This window comes from Canis lupus, chromosome 20 (assembly GCF_003254725.2).
Source record: "Canis lupus dingo isolate Sandy chromosome 20, ASM325472v2, whole genome shotgun sequence".
NCBI classification, from domain to species: Eukaryota; Metazoa; Chordata; class Mammalia; order Carnivora; family Canidae; genus Canis; species Canis lupus.
In genome coordinates this window covers 40,302,403-40,328,188 of record NC_064262.1, presented here as the reverse complement: position 1 = coordinate 40,328,188, position 25,786 = coordinate 40,302,403, and the positions used below count along the sequence as shown (strand labels likewise).

Below are 25,786 nucleotides of genomic sequence, written 5' to 3'. Positions count from 1 at the left end.
TCCGGTGGGAGCGGGCACGCGGCGGCGGGCAGCTCCGGGGCGGGCCCGAACGGAGGAGGCGGGACTCCGGTGGCTTGGCCTCGCCCTGGCCCTGCTGGTGGTATCCTGAGATTCCGCCCAGAGACAACGCCCTCTCCAAATCAGAGTCCAGACAACGCGGTGGGGATTCACAGCAGTTTATTGAAGGCCTAGTCAGGGTGGGAACTTTTCCATGCAGAGGCAGTAACGGGGGTGCGGCGGGGCTGGGGGCTGGGGTAGGAATCCTGCAAGAGTCACTGGCAGGTGTTGTAGATCTGGACCTGCAAGTTGATGGCTTGAAGCACACTACGCATCCTGGCCTCCAGCCCATCCAATTGGGCTGCTTTGCCTTCCAGTGCCCGCTCGTTCTCCTCATAGGTGCCTTCCAGCTCTAGGACAGGCAGGTCTCAGCTGAAAGGTCCTACTCCCACAGTCCCACACCTCTGGCATCCACCCACTCCAATCCTCACCTTGCAGTCGTTGCAGCTTGTCCTGCGCAGCCTGCAACAAGCCACGAGCTTCATCCCGAAGTTGTTCTGCCCGCACCTGTGCAGCCAGCACACCCTGGGCCTTGCGCTCAGCCAAGGCCTTCACTGTCTGGTACTGGTCGCCTAGTGGGCCCTGCAGCAGCTGGGAATATAGAGGGCAGAGTTAGCGTGGTGGCCCAGTGGAGGCCCAGCCTCTACCCCAACCCTCACCAGCTGGCTCTGGCTCTACCCACCTGCTCAGCCTCCCGGGCACGACCCTGGGCACTGCCTGCTGTTTCTTCAGCACTAGAGGCTGCCAGGCTATTCCCTGCTCGTTTCAATTTCAGAGCCTCCAGGAGACCATCCAATTCTTGAGCCCGCTCACCTGCAGAACTCAGTGCCTGCTCTGCACCTGCCATCTTCGCCTGCACCTGTCACGGGTGGACCCAGGGTTAAACAGGTCTATGGGTGCATGCCCATAATCTTGCCCCACTGATGTCCCAGAGAGACCACACCTGGTGCAGGGTCCGCTCTGTGTCCTGTGTGTCAACTACTGCCCCCTGGATGGCGCCCTGAGCAGCACCCTGTGCCCTCTGGGCTTCCTCCAGTGCTGCCTGTACTGTTTCTGCCTTCTGCTTCTCACCCTCAGCCCGGCTCCTGAGGAAGAGAGCGAATCAGGGCCTATAAGTATCAGGACCAGGTGTCAAGGATAGGGGCCAGGGTCATGGTCAGACCTTGCCCGCCGTGCATCTTGTAGTAGCTGCTCTGCCCGACGCACATCTCCCACTGTACGCGCCAGGATTGTGTCCACATCTGCCAGGCTCCGGACTCTCTCTGCAATTGCACCTGCCAGGTGCTGTATCTGCTCAGGTGATGCTGGGATGGAGAGCTCTAGCACTCTTGTGGCCACCATCTCAATGCTATCGGGATCAGCCCCCTCCTCTATGGAGACACAGGCAAGGGCTTAGGGACACAGATTCTCCAGCATGGGCATCAGACACAATCTTGGGGTGTGAGACCACACATGGAATATGAGTTTGCTAATAGGCATAGTGATGTAACTACAAGAACTGTAAGTGGGCACAGACTTGGGGGTCATGGACTTGAGGACCACATATAGGCAAGGGTTTAGGAACTAGACGTGGGGTTATAAACATAGATCCAGTGCAGGCCCTGACCCAAGTATAAACCCAGGGAATAAGTATGAACACAGACACAAGTGAAACAACCACATGGCCTGGGCCACACGGGAGGCTCACGGCTGAGGAAGTCCTTCACACTCTGGATAAGTTCCCGAAGTTCTTGGTTGGCCTTCTCCACCTGTCCTCTGGAAGCATTAGCTTTGTCCAGGGCTGCCTGGGCCCGTTGCTGTGCCTCGCCTGCTTGCCGACGGGTCTCAGCCACCTGGCTGAGGATGCCTCCACCTTCTGCCAGTGCCCGCTGCAACTCTGCCTGTGTGTGCCGGGCCCGACCCAGTGCCAGGTCCGCCATGGCTACTGCCCCATTGCAGCCGAGGCCCCCACAGCGGGGCTGCCCATCCTCATCCAGACAGCCAGCACCCCCGCAAGGGCTTGTAGCACAGGGTGCATCCCCTGGGGGTCCACACACCTGCCAGGCACAGAACAAGTCAGGGCCCTGTGGAAAGAACAGCCACACCTACATGTCCCACCCTACACTTGTGCCTTACCAGTTCATTTATGGCTGTCAGGCTCAGGGAGTGGGTACGGGCAGAGAGTTTGCCTAGTGCCTGCTGGTTGGCCTTATGTTTGCGGTTGAAGTCCTCCCTCTGGGCACTCATTAGCACCTCTGTACGGTGCCGAGTATCTGCTGAGTTGCTCACAGGGCTAGGCACTGTCAAAGCTGATGTGTTGGCACGATGTTCTGCCTCTGCAGAGAGACTGTGGGCGTGGCGGATGCTGTCATAGGCACCTATATTGGGCAGAGGCTGGCAGTCAGCAAAAGATCACCAAATCTGGGGTGCCTGGGATAAGCATCCAACTCATGATTTTGGCTTAGGTCATGATCTGAGGGTCACTGAGATCAAGCCCTATGTTGGGCTCCGCCCTAGACTTGGAACCTGCTTAAGATTCTGTCTCCCTCTCCTTCTACCCCTCCCCACTCACACTCTCTAAGAAGAAAAAAAGATCATTCAACCCTGGTCCACCTGCCTAGTTGGCTGAAAGCTCACCCAGGAAATTTGAATGCTTGAGCAGGTCCAGATGCTGGTCCAGCTGCCTCAGCGTGAGATTAAGCGCAAGCCCATCTCGCTCCAGACTGCTAAGTGCATGGTTGGCATTGAAGTTCTCATCCTGCACATCTGTCAGTTCTGCTTCCAGCTGGGTCAGGTGCTCAGTGGCCTCTCCAATTTCACGCCTGTGCCAGTGAGGAGTGGTGTTTAGAGAAGCTTCAGCCCTGGTCCATTGGGTCTCTGCCCCATCCCTCCATGTATCCTTAGACCCTTCCGCACCGCAGCTCCTCTGTGGCCTCCACGAGCTGTGCAGTGGAGGCAGCTGAGGTGTTGCGGGCACCCACGATCCCCTGCACAGTCCCCAGCTTCTCCTGGATGCGCCAGAAGCTGCTCTCAAAAGCACCCAGCACACCAGTCTGTTGTAAATCCTGCACCCGCTGCTCCAGGCGCCGTGTACGGGCAGCCAAATCCTGTACCACACGGTCCCAGTCCCCGAAGCATGTGTGACATGGGTGGCAGGCAGGAAAGACCCCGGAAAAGCCACGAGCACACTGGTCACAGCGCACGCCAGACACTCCTGGGCGGCAGCTGCAGTGACCTGTAGAACGGTGACACTGAGGTGTGTCTATTCCATGAGGGTCACAATCACAGGCTGTAGGAAAGGGCAGATCACAGAGTTAGGGTGCCAGCGGGGGCATCCTGGGAAGTCCCCCACCCACTCTGGCCCTGTTAGGACTCTCACCACGACACTGCAACCCAGGGTCTCCCCAGTGGAGCTCCTGGCATTCAGAACAGGTTCGCCCACCAAAGCCAGCACGGCAGTGGCACTGCCCTGTGAACTAGAGTGGGAACACGGCAGATTTCAAAGCTTCAATCAGAAGCTAAGTTCTTGAGACTCAAGACAGACAGATGACCCCATCCACCCAGGGATCCACAGCGGGGGGTCCTATACCTCATTGCAGGTGGGGCCTCTGGCTCGGCTTGGATGACAGGTACAGGGCTGGCAGCCATGGCCACTAGTAAGGTTCCAGAAGTTGGGGGCACAGCGGTCACAGGTAGGGCCCTGGACATTGGGGAGGCATGGGCACTGCCCACTGCTTGGGTCACAGTTGCAGCGATCAATGGACGGGCACTGCTGGGGATCTGTTCCCAGCAAGTTGCAGGTACAGCCTGTGCCAGTCAAGCACATTAATCAAGGGGGGTCCGAGCAGCAGAGCCCTACCACAGCCCTCCCCTCCCCATACTCTCCCACACTCACGGTGACAGCTCTGTCGGGCAGCCTGCCCATAGAAGCCAGGCTTGCAGTGGGCACAGTGTGGCCCCTCCGTGTGGTATAAGCAGCGCAGGCACTGCCCCGTGCGGGGATCACAGGCATCAGGGTCCATAGGGTCAATGTTCCCATTGCACTCACACGGTTGGCACTGGCCATCTGGCCTCGATGGGTCCCCAAAGTGTCCAGGGGCACAAGCTTCACACCGTAGCCCTGCCCACAGTTGGGGAAGGCATGAATGTTCAGTTCAGCTGCCCCACCCTGATCCCATGCCTGCAACTTATCTATCTACTCACCTGTGTACCCTGCCCTACAGTGGCACATGATCTGCTGGGAGTACCCATCCCGATGGCAAGAAGTAGCAAAGTGCCGCTGGCTCCCAGGGCCTTCAGGGCAGGGACAGGGCCGGCACTGACCCCCATATGGTAGCCTTGGGTCCCCATGGAAGCCAGCAATGCACCTTCAGGGAAGGACAGGAAGAAATATGTGATCCCTGAGCAGCCTTCAAACCCACCAACCCACTCCTTGCTGCTCCAGGCTCACCTTTCACAGTGCTCACCCCCTGTGTGATCACAGCAGCCCACGCAAGCGCCTGTGTGGGTATCACATTCGTCGGCATGCCCATTGCAGACACATGGCTGGCAGCTAGGGAATCCCCACTGGCCACGCTGGCAGCGATCGCAGCGAAGCCCAAAGGCACCAGTTCGGCAGGGGCATTGCCCACTGGTCTCTTCACATAGGCCACTGAGTGCCCCCTCAGGGCTACACTGGCAGGCTGAGGGCAAGGCAGAGGCTGAACCAGGGAGGGGGGTTTGAGGGAATCTAGATGGGGTTAGGGTAGGAAAGTCACGGAATGGAAGAGAACTTCCAGTGTTACAGTGCTGGGAGTTTGGGGTCTAACGCAGAGTTAGAGAAAGGGAGAAGCAGAGTTGGAAAGAAAACAGTAGTGGGGGGAGAGAAAGTAAGAGGGAAAAAAGGCAGGCAAGTACCTTGACAGCCTGTGGGACCAAAGCCGTAGAAGCCAGGGGCACAGTGATCACAGCGGCGCCCCACCACTGCAGGTTTACACACGCACTGACCGCCATGAGGATTGCACTCAGAACTCAGTGAGCCCTGGGGGTCACACTGACAGGCTGTGGGGCAGGTGGGTAGGGCCAAGTCAGGCTGGGGCCCCACACCTCTGCCCCACCAACCCACAAAACACAGACACTCACGCAAGGCACCACTGTAGAGGAGGGTGGACAGACTGATAAGGAGGGGGGCGCAGGCCTCAGAGGGAAGGGTCTTGCTAGGCACCAGACCCTCCTCATGGCAACGGTAGCGTTCAAAGGTGGCACGGCGCTCCAGGGCAGCAGCATCACCCCCACTAAACATCTCTAGCACCAGGACACGGGGAAGCAGCACCAGCTGAAGAGATGAGCAAGGAAGAGGGAGATTTAGAGCCAGGACCATATTGGCACTACCAGAGCACTTAACACCACCATGGGCCTGCCTCTTCTGTCACAGGCCCCTCCTGTCCAGCCACCACTGCAGATCCCATCCACCCAGGGATCCACAGTGTCAGTGTCGGGAGAGGGACTGTTCACCGAGTCAATGAGCAGACTGGGTCCAGAGTAGGGAGCCTCGGTCTGGGCACTTCCCCCTGTTCGCACCAACTTCAGAAGCAGCTTGTAGGAGATGCCAGGCTCAAGACAGACAGGTCTGGGAAACACCATATACCTGGGGGTAGATAAAGACAGATATGGGGTTTACCCAGGGTCACTGTACCCACCATCCTAGGCCTCCCCACCCCGCACACCAACAACTAAATCATTGGCCAAGAGAGACACTAGGACTGGGTCATGCCAACAGACACTTGGACAGCCTGACAGAAAATCTATACAGGAGATACCCCCTTTTTTTTAAGATTTTATTTATTTATTCATGAGAGACACACAGAGAGAGGCAGAGACACAGGCAGAGGGAGCAGCAGGCCCCTGCAGGGAACCCAATGTAGAACTCCATCCCAGAACCCCGAGATCATGACCCAAGCCGAAGGCAGACATTCAACCACTGAGCCACCCAAGTGCTCCTATACAGGAGATTCCCACAAACATGCCTCACTGGAATCCTATACCTGTGCAGACCAATCTCTTGAAACATGCTCTACAACCTTGCAACCACACAGCATTTCCCTGGCAAAATACTTGCCAATTTTTCTTCAACAGCTTCCTCACACTTCCTCCAACTTTGACCTCCAACCTCTGCTCCTTTTCACTGAGACTATATCATTCTCCCTCAGCCACCTGGCCCTGCCTTTCCTAGGTCATTCTCATCAGCCTGCAACCCCATGCTAGGATTCTTTTTTTTTTTTTTTTTTTCAAGATTTTATTTATTTACTCATGAGAGACACACACACACACACACACACACAGAGAGAGAGAGAGAGGCAGAGACACAGGCAGAAGGAGAAGCAGGCTCTGTGCAGGGAGCCTGACGTGGCTCGATCCTGGGCCTCCAGGATCAGGCCCTGGGCTGAAGGCGGCGCTAAACCACTGAGCCACCTGGGCTGCCCGTTTTTTTGTTTTGTTTTGTTTTTAAGATTTTACTTATTTACTTGAGTGAGAGAGAGCATGCATGAGTGTAAGAAAGCACAAGCAGGAGGAGGGGCAGAGGGAGAACGAGAAGCAGACTTCCCAATGAACAGGGAGCCCAACACAACACGATCCCAGAACCGTGAGACCATGACCTGAGCTGAAGGCAGACGCTTAACCAACTGAGCCACCAGGTGCACCACCCCCCATGCTAGGGTTCTTTTATCCCCCTTGAAAACATCTTCCTTCAATCCCTGAGTCTCCCTTAGCTGTTATCTTTGCTTTCCTGCCTAACAAATTCCTAAAACTGGACTGTGTTCATTGGCTCCACTCTAGCCTCCCACTCCAATGGGGTTTTTATGCCAACATGCCATGGAGACAGCCTATATACCAAGCTCACCATTGACCTCCATGCAGCCAAACCCAGAAGCCTCTTCTCTATTCCTGTCTGCTCCAGCATTCAGTAGCATGTTATAAAAGCAGTGCATCCTCTTTCCTGAGACACTCTTCTGTCCCCTTCTGGAAACTTATCCACACTCCTGATTTTCTCCCCCAGATCCTCCTTTTCTACTGACGTCTAACACCCCAAAGCTTGGTTCTGGTCCTCCTTCCTTTCTCTGGTCATTTCACTTAGACCTATCTCTTTGGTGACAAGTCCCAAATTAATATCTCCACCTTGAGGCCTCCCAGAAATTCCAGACACAGAAATCCAACCACCCACTGGCCTTCTCCTCCATATGCCTAAGTACCTCAGAACTATGTCTCTATCTCAGATAGAGAGCCCAATCCTCCCCCAGATGAACAAACCCAAAATGCTAGAGTCATCTTTCCACTTTCTCTCCCTTTTCTACATGTCTAAGTCATCAGCTCTGCCGCTAGAATCCTCTGGAAACTTCATCATCTTGCCCCATCAATGGCTAAACCTCTGTCACTCAGCTAATTCAATAGCCTGCAGCAGATCTTCCAGCTTCCACCTTGGTCCCTTTAAGTCTATTTTCCACTCAGCAAGTAGAGGGATCTTTGTTAAACACAAATCACAGTTGGTAAAACGTCTATGATGGGTGTGGCCCATTGTACGCTGCTCTCTCAACTTCTGTGTATTGTTTGAATATTTACATAACAAACAAAAAGTTAAAAAATAAAGTGATGAAAAAAAGATACATGAAACAAATACTACCCAAAATGTAATAAAACAATAATCAGCCCAGTCACATCCCTGCTCAGAATGCTTTGATGCCCTCCCTTCCCCATCCCCACACTTACATCTCCACCCAACCCCCTCTATGATGGGCATTACCTATAGTGACACTAGTTTCCCATTAATTCTTGCCCCAGGCCTCTGGAACTTAGACCCCTAAGAGAGCAGGCCTTGTTCTACTTCCTTCTTCTGACCTATGCCATGCCTAACAGCACCTGGCAAACAGAACTCAGGAGGAGGCACTTGAAGCAAGGGCAGATGAATGAGCAGTGGCATCCCACAAGTGCCCTTCAGGGAATTAGGGCAGGCCCCCAACTCTCCAGCATTATAGATGCTACCATTAGTACCCTCACCTGGTTTCTGGTTGCAGAGTCCCTGGGATGTGGTCATCCTTGGGCAGCACATGCCCACATAGGCTGTGGGCAGACACAGGCCCTGGGCGCTGCACGGTCACTTCCATCTCTGCCCATTGCTTGGGGACCTGGAAGGATGGGATGATGAAGGAAATGCTACTACACCTAGAAGTTCAGCTCTGGGTCATGTTTCACAGGGTCTGACCTGAGGTTCCAAGCGCAACAGCAGGTCATAGTCCATGGCTCTCGGCACAGAGCCCACCAGAAACTCCAGTGCCTGACCCTCCTGCAGCCTAACAAAGCCCCGGCCGGTCCAGGATGGAGTCCCACTGGAAGTCACCAAGCGCTCCACCACATCAAGCACCTAGGAGGGATGCAGCTCAGGGTGGGTGCTCAGGTAAGACACCATCTCTTCTGCTACAACCTGTCCTCAAACCCCAGCTCTTCAGCTGAGGCCCTGTCCAAGGTTAGACACCCTCCCCAGACAATGGCACACTGTCTGTGCCAATGTGGTGCTGGAGGTGGAAGCAGGTACATAACTCCACCTCTCCAACTCAAGCCCTGCCCTCCAACGTTGCCCCCTACCTGTCCTCGGGTATCCTCAGCCTCCCAAGTTAGGTGATCAAGGAAAGGCCGGAAGTAGCCAGGCTGCACCTGCTCACAGCGTCGCCCCACCATGTGCTGGCGACAGCGGCACTGACCTGTGGCCTCACTGCACCTGGAAAGCCCACGGTTACTCAAGAAGGACCCCTTATCCTGCCCAGGTTCTTTTCCCACCCCTCCTGGGACTCCTGATACAGCACTCACTGGGGATCCAAGGCACCGCCCACGTCGCAATCACAAGGACGACAGCCAAGCAGGTCATGGCTCAGGCCCCAGTGGCCAGGCTAGGGGAGAGGAAGTTGCTGGGGGGCTAGAAACAGACCCCCCTCACCACCCATCAGGGAATCTACTACCCCTCGGTGAAAACAGTCCCTAGACCATGGCTCCCAACCTTCGCCTCTCCAACCTGAGGCCTCTCAGCCAAGAATGGACCCTAAGCTCTTAGCACCCACCACCCCTTAGCCCTATACTCTGAGGATAAGTACAGGACCCCATTAACACTAGCCCCCTCCAGTCGCACCAGGCAGTGGTTGCAGCCACGTCCAGTCACTAGACGCTTGCAGAAACAGGTTCCACTGTTGGGGTCACAAGAGGTGGTCCCAGGCACTGTGCCTCGTGCATCACACTGGCACCCTGCAGGGAAAGAGACCCATCACACTCTGGAGAGCTGTGGCAGTACTGGTGTTGAGTTGGGTCAAAAGTAAGAAGTCAAGGGTTAACATCAGTACAGGTATTAGGGCAAGATACACATACGCCGGCAGCCTGCAGGGTCACTGGCACTAAGTCCAAAGAAGCCATCACGACATTGCTGGCAGCGAGAGCCCACCACATGTTCTTTGCAGCGACACTGGCCCGAAACCAGCCCCAGAGCAGGATCATCATGGGGATCGCAGCGACCACCATCTTGGGAACCCATGGGGTCACAATCACAGGCTGAGGGCAAAAAGAGGTGCAAGGTCACCCTAATCCCAACTAGTCCAGCACCATGCATCTCCCAAGCCTCCCCCAGCCTAGACTTCCAGCCTGGGTCCACCCTATGCCCCCACCCCCACCCCAAATCCCTACAACCTGGACAACAGTCTGGCTTCCTACTTCCTACCCCAGACTCAGCTTTCCCATCCCCAACCCCAGCCTCACAGCGACACATAGCTGGGTCCCGCAGGTCCTTGCTTGGATCACGGTAGAAGAAGGGTCGGCAGAGCTCACAGTGGCGCCCAGCTGTATTGTGCTGACATCCATCACACACGCCTCCACTCACGTTGCCAGATGCCAGGTATATGGCCATATCAAAGTGGCAGCTGTGTGCATGCCCATGGCACTCACACTCTTGGGAGAGGGAAAGGCAGGACAAAGGCCAATTGAGGGACTACATCCTGAGGCTAAGGGGTGTAGGGGTCCCAGTGACATGGCAGGTACCTGCCACTGGCCAGAATTTGTGGGTGGGGGCTCAGGTACTTTACAGTTTCAGCATCATACTGGGCCCCTGCCCAGAGCAGATTATGGAGGAGAGTTATGAGAGTCCCCAGAGGCATCAAGGCCTGGATACCCTCCAGATATAACCTGAGTGTTAGGCACTTGACCAACCCCTTCTAAGTTCAACCCAGGGCACAGCCAGGTCACAGTGTTCTGGGGCTATAGGGGCCAGGATGTCACTCACTCCTGCAGGCATGACTGTGGCCATCCTCAGCTGGACGCCAGGGCAAGTCATGATAGAAATCCTGACACTGTTCACAGTTGAGGCCTCGAGTGTTGTGTTTGCAGACGCAGGCCCCATGAACCTAGGAGGTGGGCAGGCAAGTGGTCAGCACTGTCTAGCCAGACCTGTCCCTGCCCCCAGCCCCATTCCAGCTAGCTGAAGCCCCTCACCATGCCCTCAGCATGGGCTGGTGCTCCTGGGGCAGGTGCACACTGTGAGGCGTGTCCATAACAGAAGCAGTTGCCTCGAACAACCAGCTCGTAAAGGGCATAATAGTATTTCTCACGGATCTCCCGCCGTGGGTCAAGCAGGTTGTCTCCCAGCGTATGTAGCCGTGTCAGGTTCACCCGTAGGTTGGTGATCTTCAGCAGGTCTAAGTGGGGGGAAAGGATCAGGAGCCAGCTGGCCAGGCAGGCTCTTGTTGCCCCATGCCCACTCAGGGGCTGCAGCTGCCAAGGTCACCTTGTGAGACCTCCTGTCTACTGTTATATGAGCTAAATTGGACTTGGCACCTGCCCTATGAAGTACCCAAAATAGCTACTGAGGCCCCAAATAGTCACCAGCCGGACGCTGGGACTGTGCCAGGCTCAAAGGGAGGAACACTCACTCTGGATCCGTGGGCTATAGGGGTCTGGGATAGGGATGGCAGGATCCAGCACCCGATAGATGACCTGGAGGGACATGGAGCCATTAGAAACACTGGACTCTGACTCAGGCCCATCATCCCCCCTCATCCTGCCCGATGTCAGATCTCAGTCCTCACCTCGCCTTCAGTGGATGGCTCAATCTCTGAGTAGCGGGACTCACAGACTATGTCATCCCAGTGTCGTGGTGGGGCCAGTGGGACTCCTGGAAAGTCAGCCCCACAGTCATAGGAAAAATATCGGTACACATGCCAGGTGCGTCCAAAGTCAGCTGAGCGTTCCACTAGCATGGCAGCAGGACGAAACGTCTGGGTGGGGGGCATGGATGATCAGTAAGCATCAGGACTCAAGTCCACCCCAGGCCCATCAAGAGCCCTGCCCAGCTAGGGCTTGCCCTTAAGCAGCTCATGGACAGGTGTGGGTGACCACTGGAAGCCAAGCAATAATCAGGGAGGGTAGCCACTTCTAGGAGGAAGGCTCAGGGATCATGGGGCCCAGGGAGGCAGCGCCTGATCCAGCCTCACATTGGGGCAGCATGGGGAAAGTCCTGAAGGCAGAAGGCAACAGAAGGTGTGGGAGATGAAGAAGCCTCCCATGCAGTCAAACACAGCATAAGAGCTCAGTAAGGCTGGGCCAAGGAGCTGCGACTCTGTTCAGGGGCAACGGGGAGCCAAGCAGGATGATTCAAGCAGGCTCCCAGACATGCGGGCACCTTGAAGGTCATAATGAGGTGCGTGAAATGAAACTCAGCCTCCAAGTCCAGCTGGATGGTGACCACGGGGACACCTGGGGCAGGAGTCGGAGGTCAGGGACTTGAGACTACTGGTGGGCAACCCTGCTCACACCCCATGCCTCATCCACGGCCTCACCATTCTCTGACTGCCACCAGGCTGCCCGGCGCTGTGGTGCAAAGCTGGTAACTACATTCTGGATGCGATGGCTGTTTGGGTTGTCTCTGGCAGAGAAAGGGCGCCGGGAGTCACACAGGAAGCACTTCTTCTCATCCTAGGTTGGGTCAGAGTCAAGGTCAGGGTCAGTGCCACAGGCAGGGCCAGAACCCTCCCCCCCCCCCATCCCTGAATACCCCCATCCCACCCAGCCGCACCTGTAGGTGACTAACGATGCAGTAAGGTTGGGGGCCATGTAAGCCACAGGTGGATGAGGCAGTCAGTCTGTCAGCACGGCCCACTAGCAAGTCACCTGTGGCAGGGTAGCAGCTTCCCCTCGAACAGCCTGGCATATCCGGGGCCAGGGCCTGGGCCAGGGCAGTGGCCAGCACTGGGAACAGTGGGTCATCCAGTTTTGCCGTGCTCCCACCCAGTAGCCCCAGGGCTGGCTCCCCCAGGACCCACCATCACACCCCACAAACCCCAGGCCTTCACCAGGCCCTCTCACCACTCAACAGTAGGCCCACATGAAGCTCCCAGGGCCCAGGCTGTCCCCGCAGGTCCCTCCCTCGTTCCCCTGGGGCCCGCTCCATCCTGAAGAGGAAGGAAATACAGATGGGGGGGGGATAAGAGTCTGGAGCCCGTGCCCACCTCCCCCCCACCCCCCTTTGGGGTTCCATGCAGACCCAGCCGGAGTAAGTCCGGGGTTGATTTCCCACTCAATCCTCCAGCCAGCAGCGGTCCCTCCACTAGCTGAGTCCTGCGACTTTGAGCAAAGTTGAGAAGCACGGCAAGAAGGAAAGCATGGAGTGGATCTTGGGCAGGAGTACATACCATGCAGAGATTCTCCTCCCACCTCTCCAGATACAACCCTGACTCTAGAAACCAGACACAGGCCAGCTCACTCGCAAATCTATATTGTGCTCCCTTGCCCAGACCTGTGCAGAACAAGGGGAAGGGGGTTTGGCTTTAGGCTACCACAGTTAAGGGGCGCACCAAGTAAGGGATCTGGCATGAGCAAAGGAAAGCAGTCTGATCTTGAGACTTCAAACGGCCCACAGAACACAGCCTTTGTCCCCAGTGTTGTAAGTGCTGTGGAAGTCACCATCAACTAAGCTGTTCAGTCCCTGGGCTCCAGCATCAGTGGGGAGATGAGAGAGCACACAGACACATCAAGCTCCTCATTTATGGATGTGGAAAATTTGTGTTGGCCTGGCCCAAGCGACAGGACAAGATGGGGGGTAGGAGAAGTGGAGAAAAGCCATCCCCTGCCCAAATCATGGCTCCAGGTGTATCCACCTCCATTAGTCACTATGGCAAGTAGGCACAAAAAGTGCTGTCTCAGGTTTTCAGTGTGAAAATGGGTATTGGGCAGCAGATGACAGAGGCAGAGAGTGAATCCAGATCTTATGGCCATTCATCCATTCCATGCCTTCTGGCCTGCCGAGAGGCCAGAGCCCGGGCTTGGAATGCGAGCAGCTAGCAAGTGCCCCACCCAGGCCCCAGGGACCACAGGCGGGAGGAGGACTCCACAGGTCTGTAGGGCCAGGCCCCAGTGGCTCTGAGCTGCCAAAGCTGTGCCCCACTCACTTTGTCTGGGGCCAGGTAGAGAGTACCCAGAGCTATGGGACTGGGACGAAAGCTGGGGATTTTTCAGGGGGATCAACAGGCTTCTCAGGGAGAGTCTAAGCAGGGGACAATCTACTGGACTTACAGGGTCTCTAGGAGTTTCTCCAATTACTGGTAGCAGGGTCTCCAGTTACTCTGGGGCTCACATAGTCAACCTGAGGGGCTCAGGGATATCAGAAGTGACTCAGAGTTTTAGATCACTCAGAAAAGGATTTATCAGGATCAAAGGCACTAGATGGCCTCTGTTGGGGTTTACATGATCTCTCGTTTCTCAAGGACAGAGGGTCACTGGAGGGTATCATGGGGATGCATGAGGGATTACTCAGGCTCAACGAAGGGATTTGGTGAAGTCCTTGGTCTTTCAAGGTGAAGGGATTCTTGAGTCAATCTGGGGTCACTTTGAGTCACTCAGGTAGTCCCAGATCTGGTCTATCTTACTAGACCAGACTATCTATAGACTGCAGTCAGCAGGTGGCATTCACATTTGCCCATGGCTGCATGTGCTTGAGCAGCTCTGCTGCCCACTGCTCCGGGGCCCACAGGACGGCCACCTTTTTGCCCAGTATCTGCTCATTCTGCACCAGGTGGTGCTCCTACCCTGAGGATCAGGTCATGTGAGCCAGGATCTCACCTTTGGCCCTAATCTCTGATTCTGGTGCTCAACTCTGTCATGACCTTAACTCTAACCCCAACCCCTAAATGAGCTCTAACCTGAATTAACATTTGACCCCCGTTCTGAACTTTGACCTCAACCCTAACCCTTCCACACCATCCCTATTCTGACTCTGACACTTATCCCACTCCATATCCACCCCGACATGGCCCGTCCACGTACCTTCTAACCAGCTCCCGCTGTTCTGCACCCACGTCAACAGGTCTTGGGCTTCATTCAGCTTGTGCCTGCTGTGTCTGCTCTCCTGTGTCCTGCACTGTGACCACCAGGCTATTTGTGCCCTTCTGCAGCTCTGCCATGCCTAATTGGGCCACCTGCAACTCCTAGAGCAGGACTTGTCCTGAAAATCCACCCCACCTAGATCCTACTGTCTCAGGCACATTGCTATCCAAGATTCCTTTCAGGAGGACAGGGTAGGGGATTTTAGAACTGAGACCCTGCCTCAGCCCAGCATAGCTCAGTCCCAGCCTAAATCCCACCTCTCAATGTCCAATGTACCCATCTCACCCTGTTCAGGTCCCCTGCCACACCCATTACATGTACTGCTTGCTCTTCTGCCTCCCGGGCCTGCCACTGACTCAGGGCTAAATGGGTCCTGAAAGCCACAGCTGCACTGGACAGATGCCCCAGGACTGGGGTCACTTCCACTGTTAGTATCACCCAGGCCAGGTGCCCTGCCACCAAGTCAGAGGATCACAAGGAGGTCATAGCAAGGTAGCAACTAAGTAGGGTGCTTTCATGGTCTGTGTATTTAGTAGTGCTATGGTATCACAAAGGCTCAAGGATCTCAGGGCAAAAATAGGGATAATAGCAGCCACTGAACAAGGGTATGAGTGGGGTGTGACCTCCTGTACACTGGCCTCCAGGCCTCAGGATGTCTGTTGTGCTGCCTGCAGCCTTCGCTCTGCAGCCCTTGCGTGACTTCCCACCTCAGCCAGTACCTCATGAACATCCAGTGCTTGGTCCTTGGCCCTAGCTGTCCCCTCCCTGAAGGGTGCAGATGATCAGATGATCAGTTGTGCATTCTTTTCCTCCCCACCCTCTGACCTCTGCCTCCAGCCTCCTGGCCCTTCACCTGGTCTGCTGTGCCTGATGCAGGACACCTTCAGATCTGGGCAGCTCCTGGCTTATGGTGTCTGGTGCAGGGAGGTCCCCCTGGATCTGACCCAGCAGAAGAGCAATGCCCACTGCCCCACTCTGGAGGAGCGGCACCACCAGCCTACACCATGCCACCAGCTCCACACTCACAGCATCTGCACCTTCATCTGTGGGAATGGGGATGGGGGTAGGAATCTCAGATGTGAACTCTGATCTCTGACCCAACAAACCCTGACCCTAACCTCTCACATGACTACATGGTGTGGTGGGGGCTAACAAGAGCCAAGTGTTAAATTTTCAGGAATTTTGTGAATCAGCTGGTAAATGATAGGCAGACTAAAATTAGCCATGGTGGATTTCCTTACACCATGGAAACCTGCAAACACTACAAATCAGTTCCCTCTGACCTCCAGCTAATTGTTAAATATTTACTAGCATACTAGTGCTCCCACCCGACCCCTGGTCAACCTTTAGGAGTATTCCTTATTCTGGAAGGACTATCATAGCAGATGATAGCAGACGTCTCAGATGCCCACCTGCCCTTTCCCTCAGCTGTGAACAGACACACAACAAGCATACAGGTACCTAAGAAGAAATGCTAGAGGATCTGCGCAGTTGCTTGCACATGGGCTAGGGTGGCCATACCCCAGGGCCCCCTTGCACGATGCCATGACTTCCAAGCCCCGATTCCTGTGGAGCTTGCTGTGGCCTAGATTTGCTGCAGCTGGTAGGTAGGGGTGGGTCAGGAAGATGGATTCAGAAAAAAGCCACCTGATGTGTGCTATGTGCATATTCCACCTGGCCTTGCCAACAGCTATTTTCATGAGCATTTCTTTGAGTTTTGGGGAAAACACCAATAAACATGCTGTGCTCTTCCTTGGGGAAAGCCCCACTGTTCCCCTGCTACTCCACACTGGGCCTCTTCAGGGCAACCTCACCCCAGATGGTGTGGATCTGTGAGTGGCCCTCTCACCTCTGCATTCCTGCTCTGGGTCACCCCAGTACCCATCCTGACACCTGGAGCACGTGTGGCCCCCAAATCCTTCCTGGCAGGTGCACTAACCTGTGACCTGAAGGAAAAGAGCATGGGCCAATCAGCAGGAACACAGAGCCTCTTCTGGGCCAGGGAGAAGGATATGAGTGCTCAAAGGCAGCGTATGCACACCAAACACAGTCTTCTCCTTGCCCTGCTCCTGCCCCGGGCAACACCCACACCTGTGCTTGGCTAAAGGCTCCTCCCTTCCTGCTTCTCCTGGCTTGACCTCCTTGGCCAGCCCCCACCTTCCCACATTGCCACCTCCCACAGACCCTCTGATTCTCAAGTCCTGATCTGCTGTCCTTGCCTCCTCTGTGTCCTGACCCAAACACCCCACTGTCTCCATTCCCTCACCCCGATGCCTCCTTCACCCTGATTCCCACCATCTCTTCACCAAGGACACAAGAATGCATGCTTCAGGCCTCATTTCATTCAGTCGCTGACCATTCTCCTCCTGGAAACTCTTCCTCACAGTGGTAATCCCCCTTTGCCTGTACTAGCTCTCAATCCTCACCCTTCACCTGTGTCTCCTCGGCGCCCCCCCAAACCCCCACCATGTTCACTCCACTTGTTGGGACCCATTCACGGTGGGTCACCCACATACTAGCACACAGCTGCGTGCAGGGTCAGGCACATGCAGTCTCATGTTTGCTCTACCCCAAATTCTGCCCCTACCTTATAGTTTATGTAACACAAACACAGAGACTCACACACCTGTTTGCAGCCACACACACCAGTGCTGCTGGTCACATGAACATTCACACCAGCCACAAGTAACATCCTGTCATAGGCACACACACCTTCACTCACACCTGGCCACTGCCACAAGCTATGTGCAACATGGCCTCACTTGCTGGGTGACATGCTGGCTGCACAGTGTGTTGGGCATGGCAATTGCAGGGCTCACAGCCCTGGGGTCCCCCAAGGTTCCAGAAGATGGGGGCACAGTGGCTACAGTCCCACCCCAGTGTCTGGGGACAGCAAGACCACAGCCCATTGACCTGGGTGCAGAAGCAGGCTTCAGCCTGAGATGGGCACTGTGCAGAAACAGTACCCTGTGGGTCACAGCTGCAGCCTGGGAAGAGGCAGGGACTGAGGAAGAACCCATCCACCCACCTTGGCATGTTTCCACCCATCCTCATCACACACCCATGCCAGCAGCGCCCTGGACACAGGGTAGTGCCATGGAAGCCAGGCCTGCAGTGGGCACAGCTAGGACCATGGCTGTGGTACAAACAGCGGTGGTAGTGCCCACTGTGGGGGTCACAGGCAGCAGGATCACAGGGATCGATATTATTGTTGCACTGACAGGGTTGGCATGGATTCCTCCCAGGGACTCCCTCTGGCCAAGAGTGCCCAAAGTAGCCAGAGGAACAGCAGTCACAGTGGATGCCTCTAAAGGATTGAGATATGCATGGGTTGTCTCAGGTATCTTCCTGTATCCTTGTGGCCTTTAGGTCCCATACACCCAACCAGAAAGTCCAAGGTTGAGCCAAGAGAGAGAACACAGAGAGAACACAGAAGCTACATTACAGCCCACCTTCATGGCTTACAGATTCCATGCCTATAGCTCCCCTCCATTTGGCCCTCCTATCCTTGAACAGCAACTCCTCCAGGAGAGGTACCCAGCCTGCAGTTCAACATACAGGTGGCGCTGACAAAGATTTGCCTCATGGACCCGCTGAAATTGTGAACAAATGAGCAGGGCCGTGGGCTTGCCCTTGCCAAACATCCCTCACTTGCATAGCCAGGTGCACAGAAACAGAGGACACATCCATTTGCACTGTCCACATGACAGGAAATCCCATGATAGAGGCCAGAGCCAGGGAGCCCAGGACAGGGGCAAGGTCAGCACTGCTGGCCCGAGCCCAGGGTAGGGTCTCCATAGTAGCCATCCAGGCACCTGTGGGCAGTAGCACAAGGAATGGGGCCTGACCCACTCATCATAATTCCTACCCAACCCATCAGTGACAGTGCTCACCTCTCACAGTGTCGGCCTATGATGGATCCACGGCAAGCCTGAAAGACGCCTGTAAGTGGGTGGCACAACTCAGCATGCCCATTGCAGGCACAGGCTGGCAGCATGGGAAGCCCCACCAGCCAGAGAGGCAGTGGTCACAGCGGCAACCACCAAAGCCTGCCTGGCATGTGCACTGCCCACTCACAGGGTCACAAATGGTTCTGGTGGCACCTCAGCATGGCAGTGGCACTCTGGGGAATGACCGGGCAATCAAGTCATGTAGAGAAAGGATATGGTTGGTTCCAGACCCCATACCCATATTCACTGGCCCTGAAGGCTTACCACTGCAAACAGTGGGCCCGAAGCCATATGTTCCAGATATGCAGTGGTCACAGGTACAACCAATGATATTAGGATGGCAAGGGTACTGCCCACCAAGCAAGGCACACTCAGTACTCAGTGCCCCCTGGGGATGGCACTCACATGCTGACAGGAGAAAGAGCAAGATGAACCTCACAGTTCATCTTCCTGAAACCCCGATCTTGCAGCCCCCTCAAGCCAGGGGCACACACTCACCAAGGCCACCCCGATGGAGCAGGGCTGAGATGCTGCAGACAAGGCAGACACAAACCTCAGGCATGGTGCTGGAGAGGCCAGTCCTTGCTGCCTCTTTGCAGCCTGCCCTGCAGAGCTACTGTAAGTGCCCTGTGGCCCCAGGGTCCAGAGATCTCAGCCCAGGCAATTCCTTCATCCGAGGCAAGAGCACAATCTGATAGGAGGATAGAGGGTGGCAGGCAGAGGGCAGTGAGCCCCCCACCACTGACTAATACCTCCTAACTATTCTTCCTTGCGTGCGGTGGATCTCACAGCCCATTCCTGCCCCTTTTCATTTCTCTTCTGAATCTGTTTCTTCCTCCTCTCCAATGGCCCCGATCTAGTCTAGGCAATGCCACTTTCCATTCAGAATCAAAGCAGCAGCCTCCTCCTAACAATTCATTCTCCTCCATGAATCTTCCCTGTTCAAGCCCCTTCCATGGCTCCCCACTGCCCCACAGTAAGTGGCCCATAGGACCGCTGAGGTCCGATGGCTGCCTATTCTCATCTTCTTTCTTTGATATGTGCTTTGCTCCTGCCTGGATCCCCCTCTTCACACTATCTACCTGTCTCTATCCTCTTGGTGAAACTCCAGGCCTCTGGGATGCCTACTCCCCAGCCCCACTGCATCCACATCATCATGTTATAATTTGTCTCCCCCGGATGTGGGGAAGTGCCCCTAGGACCTCACGGAATCCAGGATAGTGCCTCCCTCAGGTCTCCACACCCCCTTGGCAGGATCATGTAGTGTGTTTCCGGTTCAAAGCAGAAAGGTCTAGATAAAACCACAGCTCTGCAGGAGCAGGGAAAGAGTAAGGGTGGGATAAGGAGGCCATGATCATGTGGTCCCAGGAATGTCCCATTTCTGCTGCATCCAGTATTTCATCTTATGACCCATGCAAAAAAGACCAACTTCTTAAATCCTACTGCTCTACATTCAGTCCCTGTTTTGATTGCTGTACAGCATAATGATATTCCATACTGGAGATTTTCCACTTTGTTGTTTCAAATGTGTTGTCAGCATACTAGGGTCTTGGTGTTGGGGGTCCTAGGGTCCTGCCTATCTGTGCTCATAGGTCCAGGCCACCTGGAACACTCAGCTGTTCTGAGTGCGGATGGGCACAGCGGATGCTCCTGGGGAGGGATTAGGCATGAACACAGACTAATGCCTGCCAGTCTTCAGGTGCCTGGAGTTAGGGGTCAGCAGTCATAGAGCCGTGCTTGCCCACCATCCAGCATCACATCACCCATTCACCTGCTTGGCACCTATGTCACAGACCTTGGTCTCATAGCACAGGACAATGTCATACTCCATGGCATAAGGCACTGTGGGTGCCAGTAGAGAGAGGCCAGCCCCATCAACCACATGTGCAAAGTCCAAGCCAGTTTGCAGTGCAGAGCCAGCTCCCTGCTGTAAGGGCAGGGGCTCCTCTGGGGCCTGGATATGAGACACAGACTCCAGGGCTTAAATCACCCCAAGGCCTGGACCGTCAGGACTTAGATTCCCATTACCCCCAGGCCTCAGGGACCCATATCCCAGGGCATGGGCCTCATCCCTACTCAGACCTTCGGTGACCTATGACCCCACCCTGTTCCTCAGATTCCTCACATTGGGCAGCTGGCTTCCGTGATAGGCTTGTCTAGCAGGGTGGCGGGCATATCGAGGGTCACGCTGTCTCTGAATTTGGGGCTGGAGCCAACCAGGAGAGATCCCTGAGGCTTGTGTACACTGGGAAGGAGCAGGCCAGGGAACCCCCGGGGGCAAGTCAGGTGTCAGTGTCCTCCAATATTCTGGCCCTCTCTTCTCCCATACTTCCCTGAAAAATATGGGTTCTAAGGCACCAAATGTTAGACCATGCTGACGCTCCCACCTGGACTTCTCACCTTCCTAACTCTGCTCTAGTTCTCTCTACACATTCCCTCCCTCCCCTTAAAACCAAGTCAGAGCCATGGTTTCCTCCTGCCCCTGCCCCTACCCCACCTGGACACTCACAGGCAACTGGGGGTCAGTTGCCTGGAGGACCTGGCCAAGCTCAGCTTCAGCAGTGGCTTGGTCAAGAGCAGCTCAGAAGTGCCCAGATTGGAGTTCATGGCAGAGACAGACACGGAGGTAAGGGCAGCACAGGCAGAGGCCCTCCCCAGCAGAACACCTGAGCAAGCATGGGGGTGAGGAGGGAGAGTCAACTCCGGCTTCTTGCCACTTGATCCCAATTCCCAGGCCTTGCTTTGTACCTGTTGCTGTAGGCACCCCCAAAGTCATAGTCACAGGGCCAGCAGCCTAGAGAGTCACTTCTCAGACCCCAGAACTTGGGCCATAAGAGAGAGCAAGTAGGTGGAAAAAGGACAGGAAGATCTGGGGCCTGGGAGATCATATGCTGGGACTACTTGTTGCAGGAGGAAAGGGTATGAGTACAGGGCACAAATGCTCCTCTGCTTATTGCTGAGGGGGTAAGGAAACCCCAGTGTACTTATGCACAACTTCATAAGAGGACACTGCAGGGGTTAAAGTAATAATTAAGCAAAGGATTTACGTTAAAGGAAAGATAAGAAATGGATGGAACTGTTTCTTGGACTGAGTGTTCCCTCAAACATATTTGTTGCAAAACATCTTTAAACCCAATACTGTTGTAACTTGTTTCATTGCTTTTCTTTTTATGCTCCCAAAGCTCCCACCTAGGGGCATATGCTAGTTCAGCTAGCTAAGGTGGCATTGACCTTGATTACCAGATCAGGGAGCTGAATCAACAATGTGCAAGGCTCAGTCTATAATCACACTGATTAAGTCTTATATTCATCAGTTTCTAGCAGCTCAATGCTCAAAATCAAGGTCAAATCACAAGGTGGATCAAGGTGCAACAGACAACGGCTGCAGTCCTGTCCAGAGACAAAGTGTTTGCAGTGACAGGCACTGCTGGAGGGACCACAGGTATGAGTGCAAGGGACCCAGCCCTGGGGGTCACACCTGCAGGCTAGGGCACAGGGTTCTTAGGGCACTATTGGGACTGCTGCAGGGGTAGGCACATGGTGTTATCAGAGCAGTGATTGGGGGCAGAGCAAGGACATGGGATTTGGGGTACATTCCCAGAGCAACTCACACTGGCAACCTTCTGTGTGTGTAGGGCTGAGGCCATAGTCACAGTGCTGGCCCCAGACATGAACTTTGCAGTGGCACTGCCCAGAGAGGAGGCCACAAGTGTCACCTGTGTAGGCATCACACAGACACCCTTCACAGGGTCACAGTCACAGGCTGGATCATGGGTCAGAAATGAGAACAGAGGTCAGAGGTCACCATGGAGCTGAAGGCTCAGAGTTGTGAATGGGGATTGGAGGGCTCACGTTTGCAAGGGTGAAGGGAACAGGGATCCTCCCTGGGATCTCGGTAGAAGGGCTGGCAGAGCTCACAGTGGCGCCCAGCTGTGTTGTACTGACACGCTCACACATGCCTCCACTCACATTGCCAGATGCCAAATACAAGGCCATGTCAAAGGGACAACTGCAGGCATGCCCACTGCACTTGCATTCTGGGGCAGAACAAGGAAGGTGGATATGGGGTGGGCTCACCCAGGCAAGTATGGCCAGGCAGACAGGGCATGGCACCTACCCTGGCAGGCGTGGAGGTACCCAGACTCTGCTGCTTGCCATGGGTGGTCTGGTACAGGTCCTGGCAGCACTCACAGTGGGTACCAGCTGTTTGGTGGCAGCAGACGCAAAGGCCATGCACCTGCCAGGGAGGAGGGCAAGATGAATCTGCCTCAGTCCCCTAACACGCCCACCCTACCAGCAATAGGATGCCCGCCCACCCACCCACCCACCCCCGCCCCGTGGTGCTCACCATGCCTTTCGTGTTGGCTGGGTCTCAGCTGTGGGCTTACACACAGAGGCATGGCCATGGGCACTGGCAGCTGCCTCTGGCCATGAGCTCATGAAAGGCCATAGAAGTAAAAGGGGTGTCCATGTAGGCCCCCCAGTGGCCTGTCAGTGTGTGCAGTTTGGAGAAGTTCACACAGAGGTTTGTCACATGCAGGAGCTCTGGAGACACAGACTGGGAGACCTCAGGTGCACTGGTTATCATCCCTCTATGGCTGGGATGGAAGGGGAAGGAATGGAGGTAGAGTCTCTTTTCTCTCTACATCACTACAGCCACATCCTCCATCATTTCTACAGTGGGACTCTCCCATTCCTGTTCCTCTGGGCATACCATCTTTGGATGACTATAGCCTAAAGGTGATGATTCCACTTCTGCATGGCTCAAGCCCTGGTATCACTCCTGAGCTGAGACTTGCCCATCCCACTGCTTCCTGGACACCCCATCCTGGCATCACTAGATATGTGAAACCTGCTTCCTTAATGAAGTAAAGCTTAACATTTCCCAGCCCATCATCAAAACTAGAAATCAGTTTATCATCCAGCCGAACCCATATACAGTTACTAGTTTACTTATTTATCCCTTTTCTTTCATTGTCAGCTCCAAGAAGACAGATACCTCGTCTATCTGCTCCCCACTGAGCACTGCTCAGAAGATAGATGTCTGGCACACAGTGGAGCTCAATGGATACTTGTCCAATGTACACATGGGAGAGATGGGTCCATGGCTGAGCTAAGGTTATCTGTTTTATCTCTCCTTTGCCAGTTGTCTCTCTTCAGATCAGAAGAGCAACAGCTGCTTAGAAACCTAGTATGGGGGATCCCTGGGTGGCGCAGCAGTTTAGCGCCTGCCTTTGGCCCAGGGTGCGATCCTGGAGACCCGGGATCGAATCCCACGTCAGGCTCCCAGTGCATGGGAGCTTCTTCCCAGGGCATGCTTCTCCCTCTGCCTATGTCTCTGCCTCTCTCTCTCTCTGTGTGTGACTATCATAAATAAATAAAAATAAGAAGAAAAGAAAAAAAGAAAAGAAAAGAAAAGAAAAAAAGAAAAGAAAAAAAAGAAAAGAAAAGAAAAGAAAAGAAAAGAAAAGAAAAGAAAAGAAAAGAAAAGAAACCTAATATGGGAACTCAGCGAGTAGTTGGTAATAACCCGTCAAGATGGGTGGAGAGTACAGAGAAAAAGCTAGGTTGGGGTATGTCCTGCTCTGGTACTCACCTGAACTGACTCTGGGCTGCCCTGCTGGGTTTTGGTTATGTCTCTTCTTTCAAGACTTTGGCTTTACAAGAAAGAAGTCACAACCCAGACATCCTGGCACCACTTAGAGGTAGCTGCAGAGATGTAGGGTACCACCTAAGGCCCTGGTGATGAATCAGGGGAGGGCAATCCCAGGAAACCAGAATGGGAGCAGTGACGGAGACTCAAAGAGGGGACAGTTACAAGGTTCAGTGATAAGTGCAGTGATGGGGTACATAGTTGGGGGCTGACATAGAAAGTAGTGATGGGAACCACAATGGGGCCCCATAAAGGAGTTATGATGGGGCAGATAGGACAGAGAATGGAAACTGCTACACATGCCTGTTCTATGCACTGGGCACGGGTGTGGGGAACAACGATGGGACAGGAATGGGGGAGCCAAAACAGGGCTCACAATAGGGGACTATGATGGGGCAGAGCTGGGGAATGATGCTGGCTTGCCTGCCATTCTGCCCCACTTGTGTATACACCCAGGGAGGACCTCACCTTCCCCCCAGTATCTGGCTATCTTGACATGCAAGGATACAGGATTGGCTGTGGGGATTATTACCCTGAATCTTGGGGTTGTTTGGGCTCTCCACCAGAATGGCTGGGTCCAGAACTTTGAAAATTACCTGAGAGAAAAAAGCAAACCTGAGCCTCTGGCTTCACCCCATGGCCCAACCCCCCTTCCTCTGGGCCTGACCTTGTCCTCAGTGAAAGGCTCAATGTTAGAGTAACGCTGGTCACAAACAAGTCACTGACTCTGTGGCCAGGAGCAAGAGGGATCCCAGGAAAAAGGCCTGAGCAGTTGTAGGCAAAGTATTGGTACACGTGCTAGGAGTGGCCATGGTCCATTGAGCGCTCCAGGAGCAGAGCTGCTGGGCGGAATGTCTGGGGATTGGAGGGGGATCCTTGGGTCACCTGGGGCAAGCATCACTGGTGGCCATCAGGTCAGGAGGCACAGAGTAAGACTTCAGACTGGGGCATTGGGTCACCTTGAAAGTCATGATGAGGTGGATAAAGTAGAAGGCACTTTACTTCTTCTCTAGGTCAAGCTGGATGGTGACATTCTCAACACCTGTAACCACCAGGGCTTGTCAGTGGCCAGGCCCTGACCCTAGACCCGCACACATGGGCACATGGGTACCCTCATCACTCTTTGCTTGCCACCAGGTCTTCTTGTTGCCACAACCACTCAAGAGCACATTCTCAATGCCATGGCCTCCCTGGTTCCAAGAATCACAAAAGAAGCACTTCTCAGATTCCTGGGGTAATGCCCAAGGAGAATGACAAGGCAGGAAGTACATGGAGCTACAGCCCCCTTCCAAAATTTCACAGCACAGGCCTCCCTCTGCAGCCCCCAGCAATGACCTAAACCCCCAAAAGGCCAAATCTACCCAGGAAAACCCAGAGATACCATCTCCAGAGCTCTCACGCTCCTACCCACCTACAGGTGACTGACAATGCAATAGGGCTCAGGGCCATGAAGGCCACAGGTGGACGAGGCTCAAAGGTTCTGGCCACAGCCACCAATTAAGTCACCAGTAAGTGGATAGCAGCTGCCACTTGAGCAGCTGGGTGGGGGAAGTGTGTCTGGCACCTCCTCAGCAATTTTTCTGGGAGCCTGGATTGGGAAGGACAGGGTCTGGGTAGAGATCGAGGGGTATCCCCCACCTCACTGCCCCACAGGGAGGCCTAGAGAATTCTTCCCCTCTGGATGCCCCTCAGGGAAATGAGCCAACCTCTCATTCACTGGTGGCAGCAGCAGCAGAACTGAAAGGAGTTGTAGACTGGAAAG

At 54.7% G+C, this 25,786-nt stretch overlaps 1 protein-coding gene across 7 annotated transcripts; it reads right to left on the bottom strand.

The window, feature by feature from the left end:
- Positions 1–160: 160 nt before the first annotated feature.
- On the bottom strand, positions 161–25,752 carry LAMB2 (laminin subunit beta 2). Of its 7 annotated transcripts, XM_025455802.3 has the most exons (35): positions 25,731–25,752; positions 24,557–24,620; positions 22,489–22,608; positions 12,406–12,491; positions 12,116–12,288; positions 11,880–12,015; positions 11,723–11,796; positions 11,130–11,318; positions 10,974–11,037; positions 10,537–10,739; positions 10,328–10,448; positions 9,808–9,996; positions 9,424–9,603; positions 9,191–9,303; positions 8,875–8,954; positions 8,653–8,785; positions 8,273–8,431; positions 8,068–8,195; positions 5,530–5,662; positions 5,158–5,350; positions 4,933–5,076; positions 4,487–4,736; positions 4,240–4,403; positions 3,932–4,156; positions 3,626–3,843; positions 3,416–3,512; positions 2,953–3,325; positions 2,674–2,858; positions 2,173–2,414; positions 1,745–2,093; positions 1,220–1,427; positions 1,001–1,142; positions 740–916; positions 489–648; positions 161–409 (listed from the first exon to the last, which is right to left on the bottom strand). In XM_025455802.3, the coding sequence occupies exons 1-35, from the start codon at positions 25,735–25,737 to the stop codon at positions 273–275; spliced, it is 5,616 nt and encodes a 1,871-aa protein (XP_025311587.3). In that variant the 5' UTR covers positions 25,738–25,752; the 3' UTR covers positions 161–272. The 7 variants fall into 7 exon arrangements, with proteins under 7 accessions (XP_025311587.3, XP_025311585.3, XP_048953926.1 ...); XM_025455800.3 differs by lacking the exons at positions 24,557–24,620; positions 25,731–25,752 and adding an exon at positions 22,720–22,851; XM_049097969.1 differs by lacking the exons at positions 24,557–24,620; positions 25,731–25,752 and adding an exon at positions 22,720–22,851 and having other exon boundaries at positions 4,487–4,718.
- Positions 25,753–25,786: the final 34 nt, after the last annotated feature.

Excerpts from the sequence above, each read along its gene's own strand:
- LAMB2 (XM_025455800.3), bottom strand. The coding sequence starts at position 22,811 with ATGAGCTCATGGCCAGAGGCAGCTGCCAGTGCCCATGGCCATGCCTCT. Across the intron at positions 8,196-8,272 it reads TGTTGCGCTTGGAACCTCAG|GTCCCCAAGCAATGGGCAGA; the intron begins GTCAGACCCTGT and ends CCATCCTTCCAG. Across the intron at positions 5,663-8,067 it reads ACTCTGCAACCAGAAACCAG|GTATATGGTGTTTCCCAGAC; the intron begins GTGAGGGTACTA and ends ATCTACCCCCAG.